Genomic DNA, 19,677 nt, shown 5'->3' with positions numbered 1-19,677 from the left:
CTAATATTGAAATATAATCGACATTCACCCTCACTACAGGTTTCTAAGTTTTCCAGGTTTGCCCTTCCTGCCTGCCTGAGGAAGGTAATTTAGCTAAAGCTCTTTTTTTCTTTTTTTTATTTAGTTCTTCAGGGTCTGGGAACTCACGTGTATCTACTAAACAATTCTTGCATCGTTCACTATGGTACACTTTAAGCAAATCATGTAGTTTCAGTTTCTGTAACAGGGACTATTCTTTCGTCCTAGTAGGAATTGTTCCATGGAGGATCATGCCAGTTAATCTCACCCTGGGGTATCTCTGGCAGCCTTGCAGTTGGAAAGGAGGGTGGGATGTTGACACGGCTGCAGCATCTGTCACTGGGTAGAGAGCCAGGGTAGAGTCAGCTGGCCTGGCAGGATAGGCAGGGCCCCTGCACCCCACCAGAGGCTGAGCAGAAGGCCAAAGGATGGCCTTCCCAGTTACAGGAGGACCATTCAGTCACCAAATACAGTCACAAGAAATTAAATGGACTCAAAGCTGAGTCATAATTCATGGGTTTTGTTTTCTGTTTTGTTTTCAGTTGTTTGAATTTATGAACTTCTTGGCTGAGAACGTCATCTTCTGTTACATGGGCCTGGCGCTGTTCACGTTCCAGAATCATATCTTTAATGCTCTTTTCATACTTGGAGCCTTTGTATCCTTTGAAATACAGAACAATGGGTGATGAGAAAAGAGAACAAACTACTTACCTTTAGTGATTATTCTGTTAAATTGTTAAAGTATTTCCTCAGGTTTACTGCAAAGCTCAAATTCAAGGCAGACTAGTAATTCTAATTAGGGGTGGAAATTATCCTAAGAAATTGGGGCCTTTATTAAATGTTATGGTTCAGGATAAAAAGTTTGGAAAATACTGAGGGAAGTAAGGGGGAAAAACTAAAAGAAAATGACATTTTTTGAATATTCAAAATATGTTTAACTCAAATTATGAATCATTTATATAAAGAGTATGTCAATCCATTTTTTATATTTAATCTGCATTAGAATGTATCAGAAGACAGCCAGGATTTAGAACTTCAGAAATACTTTCAGTGCAAGATGGTAAAATCTTTTTTTCCAGTGAGGACTTTGAAAAAAAGGTAGTAAAGATCAAGTGAAATTAACATAATAGATGTGCTTTCAACGTCTTAAGCACTGTGCACATGTAAGTTTATTTTAATAAGCTAGCCCCTTTCCTGTAAGTAAAAGGACAGGTGAAATCTAGACTTCAGTTTTAATGCAGAGGGCTTTTCTAGCTCTAGGTCTGGGGTATAAGCATTCCCAGTAGGAAGGGATGTCTATCAGAAAGGATACTGAGCCACTGCGCATGTCCCCAAGGACAGTCAGCAGCTGTTGTCCTTGTTCCCACCTGGAAAATGGGCAGATGCCCCCTAGGATCACAGGCAGACGATCGTAACAGCCAAGAGAGCCAACTCCTCTCTGGAAGCCAGTGTCCAACTAAGCACCTGCACCTACCTCTTGTTCTCTTTTCATTGATCAGTCAAGTGAATTTTCAAATTCCATCCGAAACCTGGATCTTAGAAGGAAGCTCCCTCTTCCCAAATAACTCCATCCCATTTGAGGACAAATTAGAATAGACAGACTATCAGGGAAGGAGTCCAAGATGTCAAAAGAGGAGAGATGACTACCACAAATATTTTCATAGGTTTTTAACCTAGAAAGCTTGGAGTTTAGTGAAACACCTCTTAAAGCAGAAGTTGTATTATACATTTAGACAGGCAGTGCCTCTCAAAATTAAATCCACTAAAAGAAAAAAAATAAGTGAAACTTGCTAGGTTTAAGGAGTATAAACTGATGGAAAGTAAGATGATGATCGTGAGCTGAAGCACATTTATCCTTTCTAAAGTGCTGCTTGAGAGGACAATACCACAGCCTCGGAACGGTCTCTGCCTCACATTTTGCAGCAGACCTGAGTGTAGAGTCAGTTATCAGCAGCATAAACATGATGAGAAAATTTACAGGGCTTGAAATGGTATCGAGTTAACAATTTTAAACCGAGTATAGGTTCAAAGAAGACAGAGTTCTCTACTGCTCCTGGAAAGGAACTGACGTTGAAAAATGAATTTTGGAAGCAAGTTGGACATACATGTACTGACATGTTTATTCCTGTTTTCTGGGTCCTAATATAGAGAAGCTTAAGGACATAATATTTAAAGCTCAAGAACTTTCACCCTTATTGCAGCAACATTTTCCTCAATGTTTCCCTGTGCTTATCCACAGCTAGCAATTTTTGTAGCCAGAGCATGCAACATATATCCCCTCTCCTTCCTCCTGAATCTGGGCCGGAAACACAAGATCCCCTGGAACTTTCAGCACATGATGATGTTTTCAGGTATGTGAACTACATTGTGTGTTAGTGCACGTCTTCTCTCGTAATTTCCCAGTACTTGGAAAACCATGAGGATACTTAGAGACCTTCCGGGGAAGCATAACTTCTCTTTATCCCATTGTACATACTGCCATGTGGATATCCATAAGTTCTGAACAACAATGGGATTTTTTTTTTCCCAGAAGGGAAATGAAATTAAAGGGAATCTTGTTGGAATGGCCTCAAGGTTCAGTATCTGCCCGAAACTGGCCTGGAATAGGCATTGGACTTTCCCCTGACTTATTTCAGATCAATTTTCACTTGGGAGAATTTGCATAATTTAATAATTTCATAAATTGCATACTTGCAGGTAAATAGTGTGTAAATGGTACCATTTTTGTTCAGTGTTAAAGCTCCTTCTCTAATGCCAAGCTCCAGCAACTTCTTATGGTTAATACAAAAGCAAATCATATCTAAGTATGATCAGTTATTAGTTGAGAAAACAAGTATTAATTGCACTCCCACCAAATGCCAAGAGCCGTTCTAGGCACAGGTGGATGAGATCAACAGGATCTCTGCTCTCAAACCATACCTGAAGGCTCTTTTTTTCCCAAAGAAAATAAACAAAATGAATTTGCTGACCCTGAACTACCCTGGGGATTCTGTTTCTCTCTGTTCAATTAGTTTTCCTACCATCAGCCTTTTCTTGTTTGGAGACCTTTCCCCTGTGCTCGGCCCCGGGCGTCCCCGGGAGTCCCGACCAGCAGGACAAATCCTTGTGAGTCCGAGGAGGAACCTGTAGGGGTTGAAAAGGGAAGAAGGGGCAGGAGACGCGAAAGAATGGAGGCAAGACAAAATCCTGATCAAGCCTCAAATTTTTATTGCTGCAGTAGCTGTATTTATACAGTACAGAGAAAGGGGGGCGGGATCCAGAATAAGGGAAGTACTTGGCAAATTATCATTGGTGCTGCGTGCGCGGGCTTTCGTTGGAAGCGCGGGCTTTCGTTTTTAGGCGCGGGCTTTTATCTCATTAAGCAGGAAGAGAAGCAGGATGTCGGCCATCTTCTAATGGCGAAAACTTCTTGGCTCCCAACATTCCCCTTACATGCCTTCTATGTATTTGTGCACTTATATTACACTCAGAGGTAGTTCATTGGAAGATGCATGAGAGTAAAACAAAACTGCTTCAGAATAGAGCAAACAAAATTTGGGGTATTCAGGGAGATATGGAAAGAGTGAGGAAAACTATCATTTATTGAATATCTGCTGTTTGCCACTCACTATATATCAATCCCATGAAGCAGATATTAACCCATTTTGTATATGGAAAAACTGAGGTTCAGGATCTCAAAGAGGTCAAGTAACTTGGCCAAGGATGAACTCATCCCTAAACCCAGGTCTGTGAGACTTCACCTCAAACCCAACTAAGTGTCCCAGATCCACATTTTTAGACGTAGTAGTAGGAATAAAAGGCTTGTTTCACCTTCAGGTCCCTCCTAGCCTGTTCCACACAGTAAAGAGTGGGAGCTCTCAGGCTGAGAATGAGTCATTTAATCAAGTACTGGCAAATGGAGACCCAGAGTTTAAAAATGTCCTTCTGTAGGCCTCAGACAGTGCTGCTCTAACGTTTCCAGACATGCCGGCGGGGTGAGAGAGGGAGTCATACAGAGGATAATTCGTACCGATAGGTGATCTTTGACTTAGAGCAGTGATGAACTTTGGTAATGATTGACTCCATTGTGGGAAAGCAAAAGGCAAATTGGATCACATAAATAAGAAGTTGGCACTGGGTTGCACTTTTGCAAAGCATTTCTAGGAGTTGGGAAGCACTTTTCCTTCGTTCCCATCAAAATATCAGTAGCTTTACTCTGGAGAATGGTGTTTTATTTTTAAAACTTGGAGATTATATTTTAAACAATGCTTTTTTTTACAAAGAAGATTGTGAGAGAAGTGCAAGGTTTAGATAGCCATGTTGGGATGTGAAGTGTCTGCCCGAATAACCTCGTGGCTTTCTGGATTTGGCACCTTCTATGTTTGCTTAGCTGTTGGATTGGAGCTGCATTAAAAACTGAGGCCAGCAGTATGGTGTGTATGACCAGGGGATGTGCGGAAGCCCAGAATTCGGTGATACCTTTATGATATCCTAAATCAGAGAGTCAGCAAACTATGGCCTTTGAACCAAATCTAGCCCACAGGAATTTTGTAACTAAAGTTGGAACACAGCTATACCCCTCTGTTTACATATTGTCTGTGGCTGCCTTTTGTGCTATAAGAGCAGAGGCGAATGTTGCAACAGAAATTGTATGGCCCACAAAACCTAAAATATTTACTATCTGGCCCTGTTCTAGATCATCTTCATCCTCTAGAAGAAAAATAATAACCCCATCACTTTAATGGGATTGACATTAATAGTTTAATTCAAGGGAATATCCATCTGCTAGTTCCTAGCATTAAGAACATTGGATTTTCCACTAAAAAGCTGTCTTCTTAAAAATGAGGAGATTATAATGTTATATGGTTATGTAATGGAATCATAGATGCTCAACTCCAAAGTCACTTTATACCTTTCTAAGACCTTTTGTGGGTAATGTTTTGAGACTCATAGCCAGGGCAAGATAAGATAGGCGCTCTTGGTCTCTTCCTGCAGATTACAAAAAAGAAAGAGAGAGAGAAAGGCATGGAGAGTTTTTGAGTATCTTGCTCACAATCTGACAACTCATAAGAGATGAAATTGAGACTTGAACCCAGGCCTCTTGACTTTGAATTTAGAGCCTTCTCATCTGTCTTGACACAACTTCAGATTTACCCTCAAGGTCATGAGAACAAAAGTTAAATCAAAACCATGCCCTTCCTAGCCCAGGCCAACTCCAGCATGTCTTAACATGTCTCTCATGAAAACCTGACCCCGATCCTGTTCACAGTAAACCACACACGTGGGTGACACCCCTCCCAGCCATAGTCTCAGGTTCTACACTGCACCCACTGACCCCTTTGAGAGTGTAGGAAGGACCAGTGGAGTTCACCATGTGCAGGGCAGTATTTTTCTTCAAAAGAATGGTCCAGACTGGGCTTTGATTTTCTGCATGAATTCTGATATGCCATACCTCACTCAGGACCTAAAGTTTTAAATATATTTGCCAGGAAGTACAGAATTTAAAAGGTCAACGTAAGGTAATGTAAGCCTGAGGAGGAAGTGAAAAAGCAGATCGAATAACACACTGTCTAGCCTTTTCTGGGTGTGTGGGCACAACAGCTGCTGAAACCAGAAGAAACAGCCAAACCCCTTAAAGAATATTTGCTTATAATGTAGTTTAATGTTCTTAATTATGTCTAGAGTGGTTTTGGTCATCCAGTAAGAAGGATAATTTTGGAAGCTGTCTGGTGGAAACCACTTGTCCATGCTTCACTAATAAATTTAGATGGAGCCTTTCTTTACATAACTTAAAACATTTTTCAAAGAGTCCTCTGGAGAAGATAAACAACAATGACCCTCGATCTAAAATGGGAGCGTGAATTTATTTACACAATCCCTCAATCAGTCACCCAGCTACTCATTCAGCAGACACTTCCTGACAGGCTCTCTTTGGTAGGCATTTGGGTGAACAAAGACGGCGATGAGAACCCTGCCCTTAAGGTGGCTTGCAGGCTAAGAGAGAGAACTTGGCTTTGGGCCAAGCTTGGTTCCCTAAGCCGATGCACCACAGATGTTTCAAAGACCAATCAAATAAGAACCAGAATTTCTGTCTTAGTCAATTACACCTACTATTTGACAAAGCCTTTTCCATCACCTTTACCCTCACCTTGTACATGCCTTTTTGCACTGGGCAGGTAGAGAACTGGTGATGTATTTCAAGCAGAAGTGGATTTAGTTGTAAAGTTAAAGAAGCTTCAGTTTTAAGCTCCCTGTGTCCCCCTTCCAAGACCCTGGGATGGGCGCTAGCAGTGTGTCCTAATCGTATATAAAATTTGTGAAAGGTGTTTTTGTATCATTTTTCTTAAAGAGGATCCAAAAATGTGTAAGTTTCAGGCCCCATAAAACCTGAATCAGACCTGTTTCCAAATCTGGATGCACCTGGAGGTGACAGTTTGCAGAGGGATCCAGCTGCTTATTACTTACCTCCTGTTGGGGAGCACACACTACCGGCAGTGAGCATTGAAGCAAGGCATGGAGCTGTGTAGATGGCTGGGGTACAGCAATGTTTTTGAGCAAAGCACACATTGTTCATTGATGACCTTACTGCCACTTCCACCACCCTGTGCCCTCCCCACCCCCCGCACCCCCACCGTCTCCACCTTTGGCCTCTAGAGCCACTTAAACTGAGTGAAGCAACTATCAGGACCCAGATTGAATTTCTCACCTAGCACAGACCCTACCCGATTGGTTTTGTGTAATCTAGTAATCCACACACATGCAGCCTTGGAACCTTAAAATGAGGTCTCAAGGTCAGGAGCAGTGTGGGCTCTCTGCTTCATTTGCCTTGAGAAGCTTTTAATAACGCAATTTCTGTTTTTGGTAGCTAGGTTGCAGTTAAGAGTCAGTTGGGGAAGTCTACCCTGAGACATTTTCAGACCTTCTTTAAATTCAAGGCCAGGAGTTCACAACTGCTCTGCTGTATCATGTGACACCCGGAACAAAGGGCTTAAGAGGACCGCTAAGCTCCCCTGAAACTGTTCCTGTCTCTCTCAGCACAGCCCTAGTTAGTGCCTGGGGTGAGCTGCCCTGCCCAGTTCTCAGCTCCCTTGAAACCGGAGAAGCGGAGCTCTGTGGTTTAAATTAAAGGAGGAGATGTGCTTTGCACAAATTAGCTTTCCTATTGATGTGGTGCATATTACAAAGATTGGGCCTCTTGTTTTAACTCAAATCCATGTGCTGCAATTTTGATTTAATTTAAAACTAAATAAGAGCCGGGAATTGCTTGAAGGAGAGGAAAAACCAAGCCCAGTTGAGCCCTGGCAGCCTTCCTGAAACCACCGTGGCTGGGGACTTTAGCCTACTGGGCTTCAGAGGCTCCATGCAGAGCTGCTGTGCTGATCCGGACGGAACGGAGGCCCTGAAGCACCCGGGCAGGTTCAAGGGCCCCAACGGTGGGTCACAGGACATAATTCTCCAATTTGTCCATTTCTGTTGCACTTTGAAGAGACATTGCACCCCTGATGTGTCCTATTGCATAAACTAGGAAGGGTTTTTAACCGGGGAAATGTGACCTCAGTGAATGGATATAATATAAAACCTCATCCAAGAGTTTACATAGCCATAAAGACAACAACACCAAGCGTGGCCAGGCTTTGCTACTAATGTTGCTTGTCGCTCATTTGATCGTCCCCAGCACTCATTAGCATTCAGACAGCTGCTGGCACCAAAGAACTGAGAGAAAGGCCTGGAAGTAAAACTAAGAAAACTTTCCCATTAGCATTCAGTGTTTTCCCCCTTAATGGTAAAAAGACTGCCATTACTATTCAAGTTCTGGGAAATAGTGTATAGAACCTCAGCGTTCTACAGAAGGACAGCTTAAGGACCACTGCCCAGGTGTAGGTGACAACCTTTCTCAGTGTCTTTTTGGTGAGCCACCAATCAGGCCATTGTCAGAGCCAGTCTGAGACTTTGACCAAGAAGTGGCCTTCCCAGTTGATTTATCAGTTATACCCAGGAAGAAAACATAAGTGGAATTCATGAAAGTGAAGAGTCAAGGTTATTTTTTCAGCAGTGCCTAGGAACAGGACTCTGTGTCTATGACCACCCAAATTAATGGAACGCTATTAAGCCACCAGGACTGTCCCACAATAACTACCAGCCACCATGTAAAAGGGACACTTCCATGCTTTGTTGATCCTTCAAACCCAAAAGTGTGGTCCAGGGACCAGCAGCTAGGACATCACTTGGGGTCTCTTTAGAAATGCTGAATCCGAATCTGCTTTCTAACAAAATCCCCAGGCAATTCGCATGTATGTGAAAGTTTGAGAAGTGCATCCCAGAACATAATCACAATTTGTGGTTTCTGTTCTGAACCTCTCTCTTCAATCCATCCCTCTCACCTTATTCTGTTCTGCTTTGGACCCCCTTGGGTGCCAGGCTTGCTTCCTTTTTTTTTTTTTTTTAGCATTCAAGTTGAAGAACTTCAATTTTTATTTTGTGTTGTTTTTTTTTTTTACATCTTTATTGGAGTATAACTGCTTTACAATGGTGTGCTAGTTTCTGCTTCATAACAAAGTGAATCAGTCACACACACATGTATGTTCCCATATCCCTTCCCCTTCCCCCTCGTGTCTCCCTCCCTCCCACCCTCCCTATCCCACCGCTCTAGGTGGTCACAGAGCACCGAGCTGATCTCCCTGTGCTATGCGGCTGCTTCCCACTAGCTATCTACCCTACATTTGGTAGTGTATATACGTCAGTGCCACTCTCTCACTTTGTCACAGCTTACCCTTCCCCCTCCCCATATCCTCAAGTCCATTGCTTCTTGTCCTTCCCCTTGCCATCTGATCAGCACAGCAATGTTTACCCAGTTACAGAATCTCCTCCAGTTCCTCGAATATGTGGAATTCTTTCCCTGTTCACGCAGGCTCTCCATCTGTCTGGACCCCTTTCCACACACACAGCCCCACCCCTCACTCTTTTACTCAGCTAATACCTTTTAGCCTTCAGATCTTGGCTTAGACATCACTTCCTGTAGGAAACCTTGTAACTCCTCAGGTCTGGGTTGATGTCCCTCTCCTCTGTTTCCGTAACACCCAATACTTCTCCTCCCCTAGCACCCATCACATTCTACCATGATTTTTGGTTTGCCTGCCTGTGTGCCCCTCTAGACAGGGAGCTTTGTGAGGCCAAATACTTATCTGTTTCATTCACTCTGTACCTCAGCACCCAGCCCACTACTTGAACCTTCCACAAATAATTGACGAATGAATAGGCAAATGAATGAACAACCTACAACAATGTCTATGCAACTAAAATTGTACATTTCACTAAAATTTCACTTAAGGACTATCCATTCCTGTTCTATCAGCCTGGGAACTTCTGAATCCGGAATTGACCCCAAAGGCAGCTCTCAGACCATGTTTGCCCAGGTGGGAGCTAAGCAACAATAAATTTAAGGAAAGAGATCAACAAATAAAGACTTTTGTTTTTGAAATAAAAGAAAATATTTTTTACCTACTCACTTCTGGCTAAAAAACCCTTCCCTGAGCATTCATAACAGTAAACATTGTTAATACTTCCTCAACAGTAGCATTCGGATATGAAACTATTTTTCAAATCTTTGCTTGCTTTGTGTTGGATGGATGTTTATGATTTCCAGTTAAAGACCTAAGATCTCATTAAAAACCCTGGGACTTTTATATGAGCCAAATGATTTGAATCAAGAATCAGGCTTGGGGCTTCCCTGGTGGCGCAGTGGTTGAGAGTCCGCCTGCCAATGCAGGGGACACGGGTTCGTGCCCCAGTCCGGGAAGATCCCACATGCTGCGGAGCAGCTGGGCCAGCGAGCCATGGCCGCTGAGCCTGCGCGTCCGGAGCCTGTGCTCCGCAACGGGAGAGGCCACAACAGTGAGAGGCCCGTGTACCGCAAAAAAAAAAAAAAGAATCAGGTTTGACTTCAGCTCAGGAAAAAATTTCTTTAGATGTATGTACGAGGGTTGTCTGAGAGTCTGAGTCTTCTAAGCAACAGGACTGTTTCTTTTCTTGGCTTGCGGGGATCTTAGTTCCCCGACCAAGGATCGAACCCCAGGCTTGGCAGTGAAAGCGCCAGGTCCTAACCCCTGGACCGCCAGGGAATTCCTGACAGGACTCTTTCTCTCCTTGTCTCTTCCTTTGTTCATCCTTCCAGAGAGCGACAGCCCAGATGACGCCATCACGTTGTCAAGCATTCCTTGCCAAGCCTTCCTGTTCTCAGCCCCTCCCGCGGAGTCCAGGGTTCCCTCCCACTCCCGTGGTGGTATATCTCCTTCCTGCTCCGGGTGTATCTTGTGCAATTAGGCCACTATCTCTTCCTTACCAGTACAAGGTCACTAACCAGCTAATGGGACATAGGCTGAGAACATTTTCTCCATTAGAGTGGATGAACATCTACCAAGTTCCCACCTCTCTCACGTGACACCCACGGTGGCCCGGGGAAGGCATTAGTGAGCAGGTGGCTGACTGGTGAAGGTCTTCTGCGGTCTTCAAACGGGACAGGGTTAACCAGCTTATGCAGGAAATGAGTCATGAAAATGTTCCAACCAGTGTGTCAAACAGTCAGAAAAAAGACATCTTGAATAACAAGTAACCACGTGACGCATTGCTGTGACAAAGTAGACAAGCACGGCAGGTCCGGATGAACCGAAGATCCCATTAAGTCCTCATAGTTTCAAATGCTGAGAAAAGTTTATGTGATGATGACAAATGCAGAGCATCTGAGAACTAGCTTTGAGCTACAGCCAGCCCCATAGTGTTCTCCTATGATTAGGTCAAAATAGCCTATTCTTCACTTAGTTCCAAAATAAATTCACAGGAAAAGTTATTAGCTCTTGCATTTTTAAGCAGCATATTAGATTCTATTGGGCACCCCACATATTTTCTAAATAGGAACTACCATTTTGGTGAAATGCAGAGGGCTCAGGCTTTGAAGCAGGCTCAGCCATGGGGCGCTATATGGTTAACTCTCTCTAAACCTCAGCTCCCGTGGCTATAAAATGGTACTTACGTTAGACGGTCAGTGTTGAAAACCAGAGTAGAAAGTGTATATAAAATGCCTGGCACAGGGACCGCCACTTAGGCCACATTCAACAGTTGGGAGTTTCCATCACTCTCTCTAACCACCCGAGAGGAGATAGCCGTTAGTGCTTCACAGAGACATGATTCATATAAACTCACAACTGCTCTTGGAAAAACCTCCTATCGGAGATTAAGGTTTTTATTCTAAGTAAGGTTTGACCTTCAGATCACTGCTGAGGACCTAGTCTGAGGCCAATGCTAAGTGCTAGTGACATACCTGTGGAAGGCGAGACCCGAGGCTCCACCCCCTCCCCTTCATTTAAGGACAATTGCTGATACTCTACTTTTAGTTGCAGCAGTGACCTACTCCTCGCACTAAGATGTGCAACGTTGTCAACTCAAAGTGAAACTCAAAATACCAGTTTTTGTGAGGAAAATATATTGGAGCCCCCTCTGGGACAAGTTGACACATGCAAAATGCCACCATCTACTTAGACATTTATTGAGTGTGAAAAAGTGGCAAGGCCTTGTAGATTACCCAACCACACTATAGAGACAGAGTAGCCAATAAGAACACTCTAGCTCCCGAGAGACACTGAGTAATGAAAGGGGACAACCCAGAACACTTGTCACCTCTCCCTGCGTTTCAAGGATAAGGTCTTAGATACAGAAAAATAAATAATCTTATTTAATTTGGGAACTTTCTGTGTGCATTTCAGTTTTTCAGGAGTGTCACAGATATCACAAATATCTGGCTGATAGTTTTAACCAAGCTAACCTGTCCGCTGAGGCAAACAAAAGGACCACATTGTTTTTCCCTGTTTTCGGCCTGAATTTGCTTACTAATTGCTTGCTTGTTTGGGGCATTAGGTAGACATAACCTTAGAAAACTATCAATACACACGAACCAAGCTCAAAAAATAAGTCTGTCTGTGCCATGCATAAATCCCTCTAATTCTGCCCTCAGGTTCTGTGGCTAGAGTTCAGAAGAAGTCAATAGGATTGACTCTAGTAAGTTATATGTGCAAATGAGCAAGAAGCATTTACATTTAAAAATGCCTTGTGCTAAATTTCCATAGGGCCATTACATCATTTAGGAATTATCAGCACTTGCTCTAATATACTGGGGACGTTGCAGTGCTGTTTGGGCAACCAAATCCTTCACAGACAGACCAAACCTCTGTGAGTAGGGCTGGGTCCCAGCCGCACTGCCCAGCCTCCCACTGACCCTCTTCCAAAAGTTAGAGACCTGTGATCACACTTGAGGGCAGAAGGAGACACCAGAGGTCCCCTGCCTGTGAATAACAGCATTGCCCTCCCTTTACAGGATCCTCAGTCCCACTCACCGTCCACTTCCCTCAGTGCCTGAAAAATGTCACTAGACCTTCCTGGAGCTGTTTTAAATTCCACAAGTAAACGTGAAAGCACGCATGTTAACTATTTTAAAAAGCACGCCCTTCAGGAGAATTGTGTGCTACCCTTCCCCAGCAGATTTCTTCCTTCCAATTGTTTTCTTCCTGGCAGGAAGCTCATTTTGGCTGCGTGCGGAAATGGGGGTTTTGACTGGAGAGTCAAAAACCGATCACTTTAGAGTCGGGTGTCTGGGACTGGGATGGGGAGGGCAGCATGATGGCAGCAATGCACGGAAAGGGGGAGAGAGACAGAGACACCGAGACACAGAGAGAGAAGGTGCAGAAAGAATTGGGGAGGGAGAGTAAAAGGCAAAACATCTTTTTCAAAATGTTGCCTCAGGTTGATCGTCTGCCTGGGAAAGGGGAAGAAAATTTTCTTCTTCGCATCTTTCCTAAAAATTCAAATTATTAAGATAATCGTGATTTTTTAAATCTTTGTTATGGGTTATATATTCAATGGGGGGAATGAAACAGATTGAATAACAAGCCATACCATTTACTATGTAACCTTGCTACTCCATCCTTCCCAGCCCGTATTCCCTCATCTGTTAAGAAAATATTCTGAGATTCTACAGGGACATGTAAGGGAGAGAGATGTAGGTTTGGTAGACGTAGAGAGCCTTATGATAGGCTAAGCTGCTAGAACACACAGACTCCTAAAATTCAGTTGTTGAACCACAGTAATAAATCCTCTCTCATTCAAGTCCCAGGTAGGGTTGATATTAACATGAGGGTGGGGGAAAGATGCCTCTCCTCCAGGTGGTGATTCAGATATCACCAGGCTCCTTCCATCTTGTGGCATCACAATCCCCTAAGTCAAGGGTTCTAAAAGTGTGGTCCCTGGACCATTAGTATCAGCAACACCTGGAAACTTGTTAGAAATGCAAATCCTCAAGCCCCACCACAGACCGACTGAAATCAGACACTCTGGGGGTGGAGCCCAACAATCTAAGGTTGAACAGGTCCTCCAGGTAATGCTGATGTAGCTAAAGTCTGGGAACTACTGCTATAGGGATTCATCATGATTTATAACTGGCTGGTGGAACAATGGGAAAGAGAGACTGGGGTAGGTAGCTTTTCTTAAAAGCCTGGGCCCAGAAATGACATGTATCACCTCTGCTCTCATTTCTCCGGTGAGAACCAGCTGTATTCCTAGCTGCAAGAGACGCTAGGAAATGTAGTTTATGCAGTTATAGCAGCATAGCATGGATGATAAAAATAGGTTCCGGTGGACAGATAGCCATCTTTGCCAAAATAGCCCTCTGCAGTAGGAATATTTTTAGCGTTGATCCTATGGGAAAAAAAGCAATCCAGTGTCTAAACTAGGGTTTCTCAAACCAGCAACTATTGATATTTGGGGACTGATAATTCCTTTTTGTGGGGTCTGTCTTGTACATGGTAGAATATTTAGCAGCACCCCTGGTCTCTACCCACTAGGTTAACATTAGCGCCTCCCACCTTCCAGTTGTGGACAATCACAAATGTCCTCAGACATTGCCAAATATTCCCTGGGGGACACACTCACCCAAGTTGAGAACCACTGGTCAAATAGGAAACTTATAAGTTGACCTTTGAAACACAAGCTGGCCATAAGTTGGGTACTGCTCACAGAAAGTTGACTTTCTTCTGATCTCTCTCAGCCTTTCTCTTGAAACCCTCCATTGAAGATTTCAGCTAGTGGCAAGGATTATTCCACAGTTTCCTACCACATCTACCTTCCCTACGTAAAAATAAACTTCCAAAGACAGAGGCATCTATGCATGTTGACTCAGAGCTGTGACAGAGCTAATCCTATTTACAATTACCCTTCCCGGCTGCCTAAGGTGTCCAAAAACAAACTTCATTTTATGCAAAAATATATTGAAGTTATGTCGCATTCCTTCTCAGTGGCCTTAGGTTTAAATGATTCAAGTTCAGGAAGAGAGATGAAGGAAAGAAAGTTCTGCTTGTCTAACACAGACTTAGTTTCCAGAAAAACTCAATTTATTTTTGAATGCAGAGGCTTTTTCACTGAAACAATCTGTTGGCTTCGCTTCCATGTGATAAAACGACGTTGAACTGAAACTGGGACTGTATAACAAGGTTGTACTATCCTGGAAAATGTATTTTGAAATCAGACTGACATTTTTGCTGAAAGTAGTTACCTTTTGCAAGGTCATGGGACTTCAGCAAAGGTAAAAGCAATACATAATTCTATTGTAGACTCAGACTAGGGTTTGATTTATCAGACTGATGAGAATGTGTTAAATCTTTGAAATCAACCCCCTCACAGTACTTGAAATGAAAGGAAAAAAGGTATTGCGATGGATTATATCCCAAATGAAAAGAAAGGCAGCAAAATAACTTATCTAAGGGATATTTCTTTTAAAGAATGGGTCAGTTTCTCAGGGACATTTCTGCATCCCTGTCCAACTACTGTTCATTTTCCTTTGGATTCCAATTGTGTTTCAAAGGCAAAATATGATCTTTCCCTCATCCATTCACTCATGCATTTATCCAATGCTTAAGGAGTGCCTGCTATATGAGAGGCACCATCCTAGCACTGGGCCTGCTGTCACTGAGCTCACTGTCTTGTGGAGGGACACAGGTCTTAAAGGCTAAAAAACAAACATATAATTTCAGATGGTGATCAGTGTAATAAATGACATGTAAAAAAGGCCTGGGTTCGAGTGGAGGGCACTTAGATGGCATGGTCAGGGCAGCCTTTCTGAGGACTGAAATGAATGAGGAGCAGCCAGGGCTGGGGGCCGGCAGGGGGAAGACTGGGGAAGGGGGCGAGGGGAAGCCTGGCAAGAGCACTGGAGGTGCGAGAAGCAGCACAAAGTCCTTAAAGCAAGAGAAAAACATGGTTTAAAAATCAACTTTATCTTCCCACACTTTTCAAACTCCAAACTTTCCTCCCAACTCCCCACTGTCTCCAGTAAAAACGACTCTAACCTCTCCCCTGAACTCCAGACCCTTAGCTCCAACCACCCACTCAACCTCTGCGCTTGTATGACTACTAGGCATCATAGATTTCACATGGCTGGAATATAACCCTTGATCTCCCCCAGACACCCCAATATGCTCTTCCCACAGTTTCCCCGAATTCTTCCAGTTGTTCAGGCCATAAGTTCTTGGAGTTCTCTCTTCTTCTCATACCCCTCATCCAACCCATCAGCAAATATTGTCAACCTTTGACATTATTCCAGTACTTACCATGCTACCATCCTGTTCTGATCCACTTCCACTTCTTGCCTGGATTATGCAGCAGGCTTCTCACTGACCTCCCGCCTCCAGCCTGGAGATCTGTTTTTCATAACAGAGCCAAAGCGATCCCTTTAATCATAGAATAGATCCTAGCACTACCCTGCCAAAAACCTTCCTGAAGTTTTCCATCTCAAAATAAAATTCAAAAGCCTTGCTGTTCAAGAGCCCAGCATGATCTGGGTCGGTTACCTCTTGAGCATTATCTCCTTCCACTCACCCCCCACCTCCCGCCCCCCCCCATTGATTCCATTCTAGCCACACCAGCCCCTTTGCTGCCATGCGAACATATCAGGCATATCCTTGCCTCAGGGCCTTTGCGCCTACTGTTCCAGAAGCCTGGAGTGCTTTTCTTCCGGACACCCACATGGCCTCTCCCTCATTAGAGTCTATGCTCAAATGTCACCTAACCAAAGTGGCTTTCCTAACCACCCTAAATCCTCCAACCCTTCACATAAATATATCCTCTATCTTCTTATCCTACTTTTGTTTTCTTCACAACAACTTACATATTACTTTTTTTTTCTTTTTTAAACTAATCTGGAAGCCCCTTTAAGACAGAAACTATCTCTTGTTTTCTGCTATCCCCTAGAGCCTGAATGAATGAAGGAACACATGAACGTCACAACCTCATATCTCGAGAGTCTGAAGCCACTGTCATCATTCAATTCGAAAGCATTTACTGAGTTTCATGTTTTGGATACTATGAGAGATATTACGTTGTGTAAAGAAGTTGTAACTCCAACCTTTTAAAAGATTAGTAATTGAGAGTAAAGAATAGATCATATTAAACTACTGATTCATCTCAGACTATCATTTAATAGTATGAGTGGCATGAGCAATGCGTTTTATAGGATTTCCAAGAAAGAGAGAGCAATGTGGACTGGAGTATTTCAGGAAAACTTCATGGGGGTGGAATAGAGGCAGAAAGAAGTGAAACACAGGCTTAACAGTGGGATCATGGCGTAGGGGCAAGGATAACCATTGTTTACTGAGAGAAAGAAGACCACCTTGTTGGTATGCAAAGCTCTCAGTGGACAAGAGGAGGTAGACCCGGACAGGGGAGCAAAATTCTGATTGAAGTGTTTCTATGGGCTGTAGGAAGCCACTTATGGTTTCTGGGTCAGATCACCACCTCAAAAAGCTAGATTCTGAGGAAACTGTTCAGAGGGACGTTGATAGACTGGAAGGAAGAAAGGATGGAGGCTGTTAGGCCGAGAGACCAGGGTGTTGGTCAGGGGCACAGTCAGAGTGTGAGGTGATGGGCCTTGGACCAAGGTGGTACATACAGAGGGAAGAGAGAGGAGCCCGAGCTTTCAGGTAACTCATTCTCTGCTGAATCCAAATCTCTAGAGTCAGGACACTAGCATGAATAACTCATACATTTTTAAGTTTCACAGTTGATTCTGATGTGCGCTTCTGGTTAAAGACCACAAGCTGGTCTTAAAACCTCCATTTAGTGATGAGACAACACAGATTGAGACGAGGCTAATGATCATGCATCCTGCCGGGCAGGACTGAAAACAGATCCCAGGTCTCTCGACTCTCAGTACGAGGCTTTGAGGATCTCAATAAATAATAAAGGGGCAGAAGCCAAACTTGAAGAAACAATTACTCAACCATTCCATTGAACTAAGAGATATCAATCACTTTTCCATTTGTAATCAAGAATCATGAAGAATCAGAACATTCATCTGTTCATTGACCTTTTATGCGCTTGGCATCGCTCTACGTGTGTGGATAAACAAAGAGCCAGCCAATTACAGTGTAATGTCATAAGTCACCTGATAGGCCAAGCACAGTTTGTACTGGGAATGTCAGTTAGCCTAACCCAGGCCCAGACCTCAGTGGAGGCTTCATAGAGAAATCAGAGGCACAGCTGAACTCTGAAGATCATTGGAATTAGGTGAAATTTGGGTGAGGGTTATAGAAGAAAGAACTAGAGAAAATTTGAATGGGAGAAAAATGATTCAAGTATAGAAAACCACATGTGCAAAGACCTCTTTCACCCCACCATTGATTTCAGTGCCTTAAACATTGCACATTTGTTGACAATGGCCATGATTTGGGCCCTCATGAAATTTAGCAATCTTACCTTTTTCTTCAACAGACTATACATGCAAAGCATACTCTTTATACCTCTAATATACTTTATCATAATTTACCTGTTAAGAGACTCATTTTTGTAGAACCATGAGCCCTAAAATAGAGGAGCCCAAGCTTCCTCACCATTGCATCCCCCACCGTGCCTTGGGTAACAGGTAGCACAGAGTGAGTGCTCAATAATTAAGGTTTAGACTCTTGCTTTGCACCTTCAATGCAAATGCCTTAGGGGGTACTTGTATTCTTGTGATTTAAATGTAGCTGTAATAGACCTTCACCCTGTTCAGAACACATTTGCCAATTTATAACAGATTAAGTTTCACTTTTGCTGTTTAAAGATAAACAGGAAGCTGCACTTTTTCTGCAGCAGGGGTCCTTGACTGAAAGCTTTCCTTGGTTCAACAGTCTTCTATTGTTATGAATAGAACATCGACATAATTAACATAAGAATCCCTTAGAGGCCAATTTTAAATGAAACCACATTTAATTTCAGGTAATTCTTTTATTCCACAAGATGATGCTAACTTTCCAACTGAGTATGTGAAATACATCAAGTCTCTGAGCAGTAAACCCATCTAAAATGAGATGATATAGTCTATAACCCCCAAAAGTATAAAATTATGTCCATTAGTTGGCCAAAACAAAGAGAAAAACAAAGGTAAATCCAAAGAATCAAAGTACCCATTAAACAAAATAAAACACAAGTTTTGATAATGAGTTCTGAATTTCCTGGTTTGTAAGCAAAATGGCATGTGTCCTTGGAAAATAGTGTTTTGCTAAAAGAAACTCCTAAGTCAGTACTAACCTTTAATTTCTAGTATTTTGCTGGTAGCCTAAGTAATTTATTTCAGTCCTAAAGTCCTCTGTTTCCCAAATCCATGGTGTGAAGGAGATAGGATAAGTGTGCCCAGAGCCTCCACATAACAGATAATCAGTACATCTTGCTATGGACTCCCCTCACATAGTGTCCCCTTCGAATCCATAAGTTGAAGCCCTAACTTCCAATATGATGTTATTTGGAGATGGAGCCTTTGGGAGACAATTAGGTTTAGATGAGGTTATGAGGGTGGGGTGCCCTATGATAGAATTAAGAAGAGACACCACTGAGCTTGCTCTTACATGGCAAGCAGGTAGCCTTCTGCAAGCCAGAGAGAAAGCTCTCACCAGACCTGGCCATGCTGACACCCTGATCTTAGACATCTCAGCTTCCACACTATGAGAAATATTTTCTGTTGTTGGAGCCACCCAGACAGTGGTATTTTGTTATGTCAGGCTAAGACACATACGTGCTGAATGAAGCAATGAATGGCCATTGATTTGACAATTGTCTAGGTGCCAAATGCGTGATCAGTAACTTTGGCATCATAAAGGATGAATGGTATGTAGGCAGTTGTTCTCAGCTAGAGTTCTAAAGGAGCTTCACTTTGTCTACTTAGTGACCTCACCTTTCTCAGTTCCATGCTTCCCATGCTACTAGGCCATCTCACATGTGGCATGAGCCATATTTGCGAAAAGTGGCCAGGGCTACAGACAGATACTCTCTTCTCCAAAAACACACTGTTTCTGTGTTTTTTTAGGTGACCATTATATGAGGGAGGGCTTCTCTTATAGAGCCATCTTGAATTTGGTTCTAAATATCAATGTTTCTTAATATTCCACAAGTACAAGTGCAAGGCAGTGGCTGCATTTTTCTTTCTTCTTTTTTTTAAAGAGATCTCTACATTGCATCTCCTGTAAATATAGAGTTTTATTTATAGGATACAGATTTTTTTAGAAGTCAGAATAACATATATCTTTTGAGTATATTTTTAAACTAAGAACTGCTCATGTATAGATAATTTAGATTTAAGAGCTTAGTTATGCTAGTTTAACATAATAACAA

The 19,677-nt window shown here is 42.9% G+C and overlaps 1 protein-coding gene across 1 annotated transcript in view; it reads left to right on the top strand.

Moving 5' to 3' along the window:
* The window catches only part of SLC9A9 (solute carrier family 9 member A9), a 532,106-nt gene that overhangs the window by 321,694 nt on the left and 190,735 nt on the right, over positions 1-19,677 (top strand). Inside the window, exons 10-11 of the mRNA XM_024769140.1 lie at positions 561-674; positions 2,258-2,369. Coding sequence (XP_024624908.1) covers positions 561-674; positions 2,258-2,369 — 226 coding nt within the window. The remainder of the gene's footprint in view (positions 1-560; positions 675-2,257; positions 2,370-19,677) is intronic.

This window comes from Neophocaena asiaeorientalis, unplaced genomic scaffold, assembly GCF_003031525.2.
Source record: "Neophocaena asiaeorientalis asiaeorientalis breed wild unplaced genomic scaffold, Neophocaena_asiaeorientalis_V1.1 scaffold118, whole genome shotgun sequence".
Taxonomy (NCBI): domain Eukaryota; kingdom Metazoa; phylum Chordata; class Mammalia; order Artiodactyla; family Phocoenidae; genus Neophocaena; species Neophocaena asiaeorientalis.
Note: the sequence above shows the minus strand (reverse complement) of the source record. Positions and strands in the feature narration are given on the sequence as shown.